We start from the raw sequence: 12386 nt of genomic DNA, 5'->3' as shown, positions 1-12386 counted from the left end.
TTTTACAAATTATAAAAACTTATAAAATAACATTTAAATTGCTTACTTATATAAAAGCAATTGTATACTTATAAATTAATATAATATTCATAAACATTTTACAAATTATAAAAACTTATAAAATAACATTTAAATTGCTTACTTATATAAAAGCAATTGTATACTTATAAATTAATATAATATTCTTAAACATATTACAATTATAAAAACTTATAAATTAACATTTAAATTGCTTACTTATATAAATGAAATATTTTCTTTTTTTTCAAAAAATCTCGTCCAATCACATGAAGCCACGTCAAATAAGAACTGGACTTAAATCAGTTCTACATTAAAAACTAAAAAAAAGTGTTCTAAGCCACTATTCATTATTTTTATAATTTTTTTGGGCTTAGAACACCCTTGGTGTTCTCCCATTAATGATGGCCTTACAGTTCCATGGACTAAATAGTGAATTACAATACGAATGGGATGTTTTTATGTAAAACTGTAAAATGTAGGGACTCATGTGTAAGGTTTTGGTGCTTTTCCTTTTCTAATTATGCTAAGTTGGCTTGTACGTGGGTCTTGTTATATAAAGACCCCTTATGATTTGGGTTCAGCCTCCAACAATTAACCTAATTCGCAGCCTCCATCTTCCTCTTCCTTTTTTTTTTGCTTTTACTCGTTTCCTTAACCTACAATGGCTACAAGTGCGAATACAATGGCTACAAGTGCGAAGTTTAGCTTGAAACTTCTCGTCGATGAGAAGAAAAACAAAGTTGTGTTGGCTGAGGCCGGTCAAGATTTTGTGGATGTGCTCTTCGGTCTCATGACACTCCCAATGGGGACTATTGCAAGATTGTTGGCGAAGCATCAGAAGCTACCACAATTCCTAGGTTGTTATAAGAATCTTAATCGAAGTGTTTCAGATATGGTCATTGATGATTTTGAGACCGAGGCTTGCAAGAGTATGTTGCTGTCTCCCAAGAGTTCGCATGAGATCCATTGCAGAAGACTCACGCTAAATATCGATGATACTCAGGCCACAAATTTCTACGTGTGCCCTAAATTGTATGAGAGCGATTCTTGCAAGGCATACACCAATTTTTGCTCCTCTAGGTGTAGGTGTGGATCATTGATGAACATTCGGGTTCGGCTCCCAGAAGATGAGCAAGTTATAGGCTCCATAGGAAATGCTGTAGATGGAGTGTTTGTCAGCTGTAGATCCTCTTTCATTATCACAGATGATTTGAAAGTGATGTTGAACTCTATTGATGAATTAGTGAAGGTGCTCAATGGCCTAGGCTATCCAAATTTAAGCGAGTTGCAGGAAATGGTCCTTGATGTTGGCTCTGACGAGGTACTATATGGTTTTCTGTATTTTTTTATTTTTTAAGCTCTTCATGCATGTATATCTAATCTAATCCAAATGCAGGTGCTAACTCTACTGGGGAATTTATTCGCTTCAGAGTCTCCCTTAACAAGTACATTCCTCAGGAAACAGTGCATGCCAACGATGCTTACATGGCCCCCTCCACCTATGTTAAAAACCGGACGAGCAGAACAGGGCAGAGAATGCTATATTAAAACGTTTGTTGGAAAGTCAGATAGAAAGATTCTTTATGCTGAGTGCAGTGAAGACTTCATTGATTCTCTTCTCACTTTTCTTGTTCTCCCTCTTGAGTCAGCGTCTTCGCTCTCCAATAACAATACCATATTGGGATGTGTCAAGAATTTGTGCAGATGTGAATGTAGAAGAGAGTTGCCTTACCGTTGTTGTCTTCCAGCTTATTATACTTGCAGTAAGAATCTGCTTGATATTGCTAGCTGCTCGTCAGGAGCATATGAATGTTTAATTCCCAAGAGGTGTTTCACTACCTCGCTTTGCAAATTCTCAAAACGGATTGAAAGATCTGTTCTTGAAAAAGGTGACAAAGTTGTTGCTTTGAGTCCTATGGATCCAAAGGATTCAAAGTCTTGCTCTTCAATGATAGTTGATACTGGGTTTGTCAAGAGAAATACTAAATTCATCGTCTCTGATGATCTGGTTATCACTCCAATGAACAAATTTTCAACCATTGGCCTGTTAAAGAAGATGGAGATTAACATGAAAGACATCGAGGCTCGGCCGATTTGCATTAAGAAAGCAGAGGTATGCTAAATCTGAATTTTTTTCTTTAATGATACCTTTTCTGCATCTGTTTATCTGCTTGAATTTGTGAACCTGCTTTATTTTTATTCTTTTGCAGCTCATCAATATATTGAGTGCCTCCTTGATTTCGTCCTCTGCTTTAACCAACGGTCTCTCGTCCTTACTTGCAAAGAAGCCAAAGATAGAAACTTGAGTTCAGTTTGAAACGAAACAGGGCTTTGCTTTTCCTATGTTGTTGAAGACATTCAAGCTAGCAGTTTGGTTTTGATGCTCTTCTTCTCTATGTTTCATTTCGTTTTGGTTTTTTTTTTTTTTCCTGTCTAGATATTCTCAGACTAATGGTTTTAAGTGTTTTGTTGATTATCTTCCTAAATAAAACTTGTCTTGTCTTGCATTTGCTTAATCAAAACACCTATTTCATTAAACATCTGTCTAGCTTCTACTGTAGGCTATCAGTTTGTTAAGAGCTTCCGTGATGACATCCTCGCATTTAACTACTTGTTTACGGAACGTAATCACGAAGAAGGCCAAAGAAGAAACTTAAGGGATGAAAATGTGGATAAGTCGATGTTTCATCTGGTTATAAGCACAAGTTTATGGTTTTCGAGGAACCGTTGTTACCGCCTTACAGACCAAAAGTTTTTGTTGCTGAAAACATTTAGGCTAACAGTTTGCTTTTTGATACTCCTTTTCTCAATGTTTCACTTCGAATTGGGGTTGTTTTTTGTATCCTCAGATTAATGGTTTTAAGTATTTTGCGATTATCATCCTAAACATACAACTTTTGTTTTACATCGCTCCATCACAACTTAAGGCTCTGAAGTTGACTCTGTTTTTGAAGACAGACCCTTGTGGCTTTTAGGTTTTAAGAAACATTCTTTATAACTTGATGGGAACATGCAATGACGGGATGATAAATAGGTTTTAGGGTCTTAAGCCTGGTCATAAGTGTTGTTACCATCTCAAATTCTCATTAGAATTAAAGGATAACGTTTTTTCTGCAAGTTAAACCAATACAAGGTTCAGAATTATTCAGATCCACGAAGACTTATCAATTATTATCGACCCAAACACACATCAGAGGAAACACAAACGAAATAAGATAAGCAAAAGGGCCCTATGGGACACAGGAAAATTCCATAGTTGATGAAGCTTGGCCTTGAAGACGGCGTAATCAGAGAAAAGGTTTGTCCCTAAGGTGTAGGAGGCAACGTTGTCTCTCTTGAGTACTCTGAGGGATTGGTAATAACTCATGTCGGGGCCCCTGAAAAACTTTCCAGCCTTTTCATACATGGACGTGTAAAACCCGCAACAAAATAGCTACCTTTTCAGCGTTCTGAGTGCACCATTGTCCAATCCAAGCCACCGCCTTCTCCCTCGTGTCCATGCTCCTCAGGTGAGTAGGCGCGTTGTGAACGGTCACTACCTCTGTTGGCGTCGCAGCTGAGAAATTCTCCAGATATGATAGCATCTCATCAAGAGCCTCCCACTTGACCTCATCATCGAAGATAGGCGACAGAGTTGCTAAAAGGGTTCTGTAGGTTAGGGCTTTACTAACCTCATCTTCAATGGCGGGGAGCCTAACTGCAACGCTCCCAACACCTTCTTCTAGATTTTGTTCAAGAATCAAGATATTGAAGTAGTTTAAGATGAACGTTTCAGAATGAAGTCAGAATGCTAATTATTATAAATGAGGAATTCAATTGGAGATTAATAGAATCTTGGCATTGGGACATGTATATTAGTCACACGGCCATAGGGAAGCATAAAGGTCAAAACTTTCTGGGTTCCGATGTTTGAATCATTACTTTTCATTAAATATCAGAATACACGAAACCTTTTCAGTTTCATAACCGATGTTTCTTCAATATATAGTAGAGGCAAAAACTCATGTTCTTACTGTCAAATTGTATAACCTGAAGTCTCTGATCAATTACTTTTCTCTTCCTTGTTTGTTTGTTTTCCTTCACGTCCAATGGCTAAAACTTTTAGCTTGAAACTTCTGATTGATGAGAAGATAAACAAAGTTGTGTTGGCTGAGGCTGATCAGGATTTTGTTGATGTGCTCATTAGTCTTTTGACTCTCCCTATGGGTAAAATCGCTAGTTTGCTTAAGAATCACACGACGGTCCTAGGTTGCTTTAAAAACCTTAACAAAAGTGTTGCAGATATGGCCATTGATCATTTTAACACTGAAGCTTGCAAGAGCATGTTGCTCTATCCGAAGAGTACTAAGGAGATTCATTGCAGAAGGCTCAAGTTGAACTTGAATGATACTGATGATGCTACAAGGTTCTATATGTGCCCGGAATTTTTTACGGCTCGTTCATGCACCAAAGAATATAGAAATTTTAGCACCTCGAGATGCAGTTGTGGAGAACGGATGAGTCGTGAGATTCATATCCCAGAAGCAGATCAAGTTGGAGAAGTGATAGGAGATAATGCAGATGGAGTATTTGTCAGTTGCAGATCTTCATTCATTGTGACTGATGATCTGAAAGTGTCACTGAACTCTATTGGTGATATAATGAAAGTTCTTAAGGATTCAGGGTATCTCTGTTTTAGTGATCTACGAGAAACACTACTTGATGTAGGGTTCGAAGAGGTACTTTAGCTTTTTCTCATCTTTGTTATTTTCTTATTTTAGTACATAACGCTCTTATTATCTAATCTTAATCCTAATTCAGGTGCTGACTCTACTGGGATGTTTATTCACTTCGGAAACTCCCTTAACATGCGCATTCCTCAAGAAACAATGCTTGCCAAAGATGCAGAAAATGCTATCCCCACCTGTGCCAAAAACGGACAGTGTAGAACCATGCAGAGTGTTCTCTGTCAAAGTTTTTGTGAAAAAGTTTGATAGGGTGATTCTTTATGCTGAGTGTAATGAAGACTTCATTGAATCACTTCTTACTTTTCTGATTCTCCCTCTTGAGTTGGCGTGCTCATTGTCCAATAACAATACCATTTTGGGATGTGTCGGAAATTTGTGCAGAAGCCCGTGTAGAAGAGCGTCTGCATCCAATTTTTGTCAAATCCCTGATTATTATGCGTGCATTAACAACAATAATCTGTTTGGTTATGTCTGCTACAGCTCACTAACGTATGAATGCTTAGTTCCTCCTTCCGTTTTATCGAGTTATAGTTTCGCCAGGTATTTTAGAAGACCTCTGCTCCCACGAAGTTTCAAACTTGTGAGTGTGTGTCCAGTTAACCCAAAAGTAAAGTCTGGAAGTTCACCAATATATGAGACTGGGTTTATGAAGAAGAATACTAAGTTCATCGTCTCTAATGATCTTACCATAACTCCCATGAATTCATCTTCAACCATTGGCTTGCTTAAGAAGATGGAGGTTGATTTCAGCGATCTTGAGGAGCATCAAATTAGTATTTCTAAAGCAGAGGTATGCTTGTAATATTGCACTTCTTTTCTATTCTTTTTTGCCTCAGGGGAATTGTTTAAGTTACTGAATTTTTCTGTTGCAGCTCATCAACATTCTCAGAGCTTCGTTGATCTCTTCCTCTGCATTAACTAATGGTCTCTCAAGCTTGCTCCTGAAGAAACCGAAGGAAGAAACTTAAAACTCCATGAAAAAAAATACAACCTGAAGAGTCTTGATGGAGTCGCCTCTGTTTCTGAAGATTCTATCTTGCATCTTTTGGATTCTAAAGCATTATTTCAACTTTTCAAGCTTTATTTTCTATCCTTTTGTTTTTACAAGGCTTCAGATTTTAGTTTGAGCTTGATGCTCTTCTTCTGTATGCACTTCGTTTTGTGGCTTTTAAGCGTTGCCCTAGTAATTAATACATTTTGTTCTGTCTTATCAATGTTTATTTCTTAACTATATGCATCACAGATTTGCAAAACCAGAGTATTAGCCCATATTGAATACAGATAGTTTTCTCCCTAATCGATGCACTCTGTTTGAAAGATTACATTTCCTTGGGACATGATTCCAAATCTCATACGGGTCATGGGGAACTGTAAAGGTTTCTCTATGTTATTGGTTTCATTAATGGTTATTGACTGTCACATCATATGAAACCCCTCTTGGCACTGGATAGAGAGGAAATATCAATGCAGTGATTAAAGCAGCCGTAGATGCTAAGTTTAAAATTACTGGAGGTAAGTGGGCGGCTTCTTCACTAATCGATGCAATTTTTATGGAAAATATACACAACATCTGGGAAATATATATTAAACTCATGCGGACATAGGAAACCGCAAAGGTTTATAGGATAATTATTGTAATTGAAGATATACGTTGTGACACATCTCAAAATATATTTATATATAATAGGGGGAGATCACTGGAATCGTCACTCAGACACAACAGTTTACCTTAAACACCAGTTAGTTGATTTTTTCTTTCTTTTTTGTATCTTCCCTTGATCTTTTGATGGCTAAGAACGTTGCAAAACCGAAGTTTAGCTTGAGGCTTCTCATCGATGAGGAGAAAAACCGAGTCGTTTTGGCTGAAGCTGGGAAGGATTTTGTTGATGTACTCTGTAGTCTTTTGACTCTCCCTATGGGTACAATTGTAAGGTTGCTGGAGAAGCATCAGAACCCACAGTCTTCAATCGTTGGTTGTTTCCACAACCTTTACAAAAGTGTTTCAGACATGGACGTTGACAACTTCGAGACTCAAAGTGGTAAGAATTTCCTGCTGTATCCACGGAGTGCTAAGGCGAGTCACTGCAGAAATCTAAAGCTGAACATAGATGACACTGAGGTGACAAAGTTCTTTGTCTGTCCGAATTTCATATCTACTGAAGCATGCTGTAAGGTATACAGCAATGTTAGCACCTCGAGGTGTCGTTGTGGAAGCTCAATGACTTGCGAGATTCAGGTTGAAAGAGAAAAAGATGGTGATGGTTGTTTAGGAGATAAAGCTGATGGAGTATTTCTCAGCTGCCGAACGTCATTTATCATCACTGATGATCTGAAAGTGGCACTGAACTCTATGGGTCTTGTACTGAACGTCCTCAATGACCTTGGCTATGCTGGTTTTGATAAGCTTCAAGAAATGGTTATTGATGTTGGTTTTGAAGAGGTACTTGTCTTTCTTTTTATTATTTTGTACTTTGCTTAATTACTACTTTGTCATTTAGTCTTTAATCTTCTGTGTATTGTTTTAAAACGCAGGTGCTTACTTTGTTAGGGTGTATTTTTACTTCGGAATCTCCCTTGACAGACACATTCCTGAGGAAAAACTGTATGTCCAAGAAGCGTAAAATCTCCATTGGTGCAAGAAAGTAAAGTTGCAGGAGATGCAGATGAGCTTATATCTTTGAAAGTTTACGTTAGAAAGACAGACGGGGTGATTCTTTATGCTGAGTGCAGAGAAGATTTCGTTGATTTTCTTTTCACTTTTCTTGCCATACCGCTTGAGTTTGCTTGGGAGCTTTCCGTTGACAGTATGAATATGGGCTGCGTTGGTAATCTCTGCAGAAGCGTGAAAGATTTGAGCTTTGAGAAGCAGAATGAAACCACTGTTTCCAAATGCGTGCTTCCTTATTTTTATAATTTCAGGGTCAGGGCACAACTTCTAGATGTTGTTATCCAGGAAACACCAGAATATGAATGCTTGGTTAGTTGTTATGGCGGTACTGGCAGAAACATGCTCTTTAAAGAGATAGAGAACAAGGTTCTTTCGAGCGGTGAAAGAATTGCGAAGTTAATCTCAGTGGATTCAAAATCAAAGGACACTTCGGATTCTGCTAGTTTTGGACTTGTGAAGGGAGAAACGAATTTCATAGTGTCTGATGATCTAGTTGTCACTCCTATGAACTGTTCATCAACAATCTCCTTGTTAAGCAAGCTGCAAATGACCATTGGTGACATCGAGGAGCAAGTAATTCGCGTTGGCAAAGCTGAGGTATGATTCCCTCTGTTCCCTCTACATTAATTTTCAACTCTCTGATAGTTTTTGAGAAAAATATTCTTAATTTGTTTTGAAACAACTTGTGTTGCAGGCCACTAGCTTACTAAGAGCTTCCTTGATCACAACCTCAGCGTTAACCAACGGTCTCTCAAGCTATCTCTCGGAGATGGACCATCCTAAAGAAGAAACTCAATCAACATCCAAGATTCTGAAGTCTGACAAACCCAATGAAGCCCCTAAAGAAGAAACTCAAGCAACGTCCAAGATTCAAAAGTCTGACAAGCCCAATGAAGCTTGGCAGCTTCTGTAGCCATGTACTTCTTTAAATTTCAAGTGTTCTGTTTTCTTGTTTTGCTGCAAAATCTTTGAGAACATGTCTTTTGTTTGGTTGTGCACCATTTGCTTTTTTTTTTCTTTTTTTTTTTTTTTTTGTACCAATATAGCCAAAATACATTTATCTTCTAAGTGATACAGAAAATGTCTCCACAAACTCACAAGTACAAAACTTTACAAGTGAATCAAAAGTATCAGTAATTCATCATCATCATCCATTCACACGGCTTTTTCCCAGCCGCTCTTTGCCGCCAAGCGTTTGGATTATAGCTTCCAAGAGTTTAATCTCGTTATCACGTTTGGAATCTGTTCTTGCATACCTAGAATTTTACTTCGTAATATCCATAGAAACCTTAATTAAACAGCTCAAGGAATAGAGAGAAATGGATTTGACTCCATAGTCAAATCATCGGTACACAACACTGAAGCAGCTTTGGTTTTTTTTCTTCTTTCAGTATGTCAAACGTTGTCGTTTGATTGGCAAAGGTTTTAAGTTTTAACGTTACTTATCTCTAAATCCATTCAAAGTTTAGTTTGGTTAATCGGCTCTATGTTCCGGCCATGTAATTTTTTGTTGACCAATTAGATGGGCTTTTGTTGAGACCAAAGTCATATAAACGTGGCCCATACGTCTCTTTTTATTTTTTTTGGTCTCATTAGAGAGTCTCTTCTGAGTTATATACCCTAAGGCAGCTCGATTTATCTAAAGCCCTAAATCTCGCCGGAAATCTTAAAAGACGCGATTTTTCTTAACGCCATTTGAGATTCCCTTACAGTCTTTGAGGTCCAGGAGATAGCGAATTCGTTAGTGGGTGTTGAAAATGGAGGAAGAGAACGAAGTGGTGACGACGTTTGTAGAACTTGGTGTGCGTGAGGAGCTTGTGAGAGATTGGGATGGAAGAACCCTTCCAAAATTCAAGCCGAAGCCCTTCCTTATGCTCTTGAAGGTATAAGGCCTTTTGTGCGGTTACACTCTTTTTATCTGTTTAATACTTTTGTGATGATGATTCCTGCTCATTGATGTTTTATATATTGTTTTGAGGTTCCGAGATTTGAATTTTGTGATTATTAGGGTTTATTATAGCATGCAACTAATTGAATCTGATGTTTATTTAATGTCTCTGTTCGTTCAGGGAAAGATGTTATTGGACTCGCGCAAACTGGTTCTGGTAAAACTGGAGCCTTTGCGATTCCTATATTGCAAGCACTTCTTGAGTATGTTTATGATTCTGAGCCTAAGAAAGGACGTAGACCTGATCCTGCCTTCTTCGCTTGTGTTTTATCTCCAACTCGGTATGACAGTTTCTTCTAGCGCTTACTTACTTTGTTTGCTCATTCTTGTTGGATTTGATTTTTTTTAATTTTTCTGTGTTCCTTCCTCTCCAGAGAGCTTGCAATCCAGATTGCTGAGCAGTTTGAAGCTTTAGGAGCTGATATAAGTCTTAGGTGTGCTGTGGTAAGCTCATGTTTTAACCATAATTTAAATTTTAAATCTTCCTCTGTAGCACAATAGTTGAATAGGTTTACAACTACATAATACGTCGTTTTCAGCTTGTTGGAGGTGTAGACAGGATGCAACAAACTATTGCTCTTGGGAAACGGCCTCATGTTATTGTACTTTTCTGTTTTAATCTTATGGTCATTTGTTTTGGTAACTGCACTTATCGTAAGTGTGAATCTAGCAACTAACTATGGTATGTTGTGTCTTTAGGTTGCAACACCTGGTCGTCTCTGGGATCATATGTCTGACACAAAAGGCTTTTCTCTGAAATCTTTGAAATATCTGGTATACTAATGCTTATCTTTATTGGTCTTTTTCGTTTTTGGTTTAGCCTTTTCTTGGATCGTATCAATTTCTTATCTACTTCAACAGGTTCTTGATGAAGCAGATAGGCTGCTGAATGAAGATTTTGAGAAATCTCTTAACCAGATTTTGGATGAGATCCCTCGTGAACGTAAAACACTTCTTTTTTCAGCGACTATGACTACAAAGGTAGGAACCTTTCTTGACAGTGTTTTGGTTATGATCGATCAAACTTTCTCTCTTATCTTTTGGAGTGGATGATCTAAACGAACCATTGATTATTATTTAAGTCTCTGATTTTGTTTTGTCCTTCTAGGTTCGAAAACTTCAAAGGGCATGTTTGAGGAATCCTGTGAAGGTATGGAAACACGAAATGACTTTTTTCTTTTTTCTCACAGCTATCATTGTTGGGGGTATAACAGTTGTCTGTTCGTTGCTTTCCTCCAGATTGAAGCTGCCTCCAAATATTCCACAGTCGATACTCTTAAGCAGTATTATCTGTTTGTTCCCGCGGAATACAAGGTATCCTATTTGCATCACAGAGCTTAGTAAAATACTCATACATTGATGTTTTGAGATTTGTTTTTGTTCCTAGCTAAAAGATTGATGTTGTAGATTTAATAATTAAAAAGTGTTTTCCACATGGCATGTTATCTGAAGGATTTATATTTTTTCTTTTTATTACAAACTTAATTGTATATTAATCTATAAATATAAATTTTAACTTTTTCTTAGTAATTGTGAATTTGTCAAAACATGAGAGTAGATATTATTAGCAAACACATAAGAGGTTTTATCTTCTTCAACTATATAATTAGCTTATTTTTATTCACTTTATAACAGGATTGCTATCTTGTTTACATTCTAAGTGAAATGCCTGAATCAACATCAATGATTTTCACCCGAACATGCGATGGTACTCGTTTTTTGGCTTTGGTGCTTCGGAGCCTTGGTTTTAGAGCCATTCCTATCAGTGGTCAAATGACTCAGGTAAATGATGATGCAGTAGTCCTATTTCTAAACATTTCTCGAATTGTTTTTTCTCAGTTTTCTTTTGAAATATTCACAGTCAAAGAGACTGGGAGCTTTGAATAAGTTCAAAGCACGGGAATGTAATATCTTGGTTTGTACCGATGTGGCTAGTAGAGGGCTCGATATCCCATCAGTTGATGTGGTTATCAACTATGACATTCCCACAAATTCAAAGGTTAGCCCTTTTCTTTCGTCAGATGAATATGATTTTTTTCTTTCTTTCTTGTTTCTCATGAATATTGAGATTACACACTGTTTGGTTCATAGGATTACATCCATAGAGTGGGAAGAACCGCTCGTGCTGGACGTTCTGGTGTCGGGATATCACTTGTAACCCAGTATCAGATCGAATGGTATAAACAAATAGAAAAACTCATTGGTAAGTAAAATAACTTGCAAGATACATTTTTATTATTTTGTTCTCTCTTGGGATACAAACATTTGACTATGTTTCGATGCTCAGGCAAAGAGCTACCAAAATATCCTGCTGAGGAAGGCGAAGTCTTATCATTTTTGGAGAGACTTCAAGAAGCCAAAAGGTTATCTGCAATGGTATATCTACTCATCAGCACTTTTACTACTACATGTAAAAAAGGGTTAGGTTTTTTTTTGCTTTTTAACTTGAATTTAATAATAGAGCTAATGTGTTTGTGGCAATTTATGTTATATAGGACATGAAAGAATCAGGAGGTTGGAAGAAGAGAAGGGGAGAAGATGATGAAGTGAGTGAGAGGTTCTTGGGAGGTAACAGAGGTGGCAAATACAAGAAATCTTTTAAGAAGTTCAAACGATAAAAATGGCTCTGTTTCTTTTGTTTTTCAGTAACTCACCAAAGTTTTGAATTCAAGTTTCCATTTGAACTTGGGAAAAATTAATCAATTTTGTACTCGTAATTTGTATTTTCTTTTCTTTGTTGCTTAAAGACTTAAATTATACTATGAATAATTTTTTCCTAAAAGGTTTAAAAAGCTATGGTGTCTGTTCTTGGTGTCTCTAACAGCTCTTTGTAAATTCACTTCGTAATCTCCCTGGACACACAGACTCATTCCTGAATTTTACTTTTTTTTTTCTCAACATCAACTATTCATTATCCAAAGCAATACAACCAAATCAAATGTACATAACATTCATCTCCATAGACTTGGACCAAATGCAATAGATCGATCTAGTATCACCCTGAATCACTATGCGGATTCAA

At 37.1% G+C, this 12386-nt stretch overlaps 2 protein-coding genes and 2 pseudogenes across 2 annotated transcripts; all 4 read left to right on the top strand.

The window, feature by feature from the left end:
- On the top strand, positions 610 to 2528 carry LOC104764608. Its single transcript, XM_010488173.2, has 3 exons — positions 610 to 1342; positions 1418 to 2134; positions 2232 to 2528. The coding sequence occupies exons 1-3, from the start codon at positions 683 to 685 to the stop codon at positions 2325 to 2327; spliced, it is 1473 nt and encodes a 490-aa protein (XP_010486475.1). The 5' UTR covers positions 610 to 682; the 3' UTR covers positions 2328 to 2528.
- LOC104767386 lies at positions 4110 to 5716 on the top strand. The gene is made up of 3 exons (XM_010491420.1): positions 4110 to 4739; positions 4822 to 5538; positions 5621 to 5716. Exons 1-3 carry the CDS (start codon positions 4110 to 4112, stop codon positions 5714 to 5716), a joined length of 1443 nt encoding a protein of 480 aa, XP_010489722.1.
- On the top strand, positions 6535 to 8329 carry LOC104767385 (annotated as a pseudogene).
- LOC104767384 lies at positions 9174 to 11982 on the top strand (annotated as a pseudogene).

Source organism: Camelina sativa, chromosome 19 (genome assembly GCF_000633955.1).
Source record: "Camelina sativa cultivar DH55 chromosome 19, Cs, whole genome shotgun sequence".
NCBI classification, from domain to species: domain Eukaryota; kingdom Viridiplantae; phylum Streptophyta; class Magnoliopsida; order Brassicales; family Brassicaceae; genus Camelina; species Camelina sativa.
Note: the sequence above shows the minus strand (reverse complement) of the source record. Positions and strands in the feature narration are given on the sequence as shown.

Coding starts and splice junctions, on each gene's coding strand:
- LOC104764608 (XM_010488173.2), top strand. CDS start 683: ATGGCTACAAGTGCGAATACAATGGCTACAAGTGCGAAGTTTAGCTTG. Junction 1,343..1,417: donor TTGATGTTGGCTCTGACGAG/GTACTATATGGT, acceptor ATCCAAATGCAG/GTGCTAACTCTACTGGGGAA. Junction 2,135..2,231: donor TTTGCATTAAGAAAGCAGAG/GTATGCTAAATC, acceptor ATTCTTTTGCAG/CTCATCAATATATTGAGTGC.
- LOC104767386 (XM_010491420.1), top strand. CDS start 4,110: ATGGCTAAAACTTTTAGCTTGAAACTTCTGATTGATGAGAAGATAAAC. Junction 4,740..4,821: donor TTGATGTAGGGTTCGAAGAG/GTACTTTAGCTT, acceptor ATCCTAATTCAG/GTGCTGACTCTACTGGGATG. Junction 5,539..5,620: donor TTAGTATTTCTAAAGCAGAG/GTATGCTTGTAA, acceptor TTTCTGTTGCAG/CTCATCAACATTCTCAGAGC.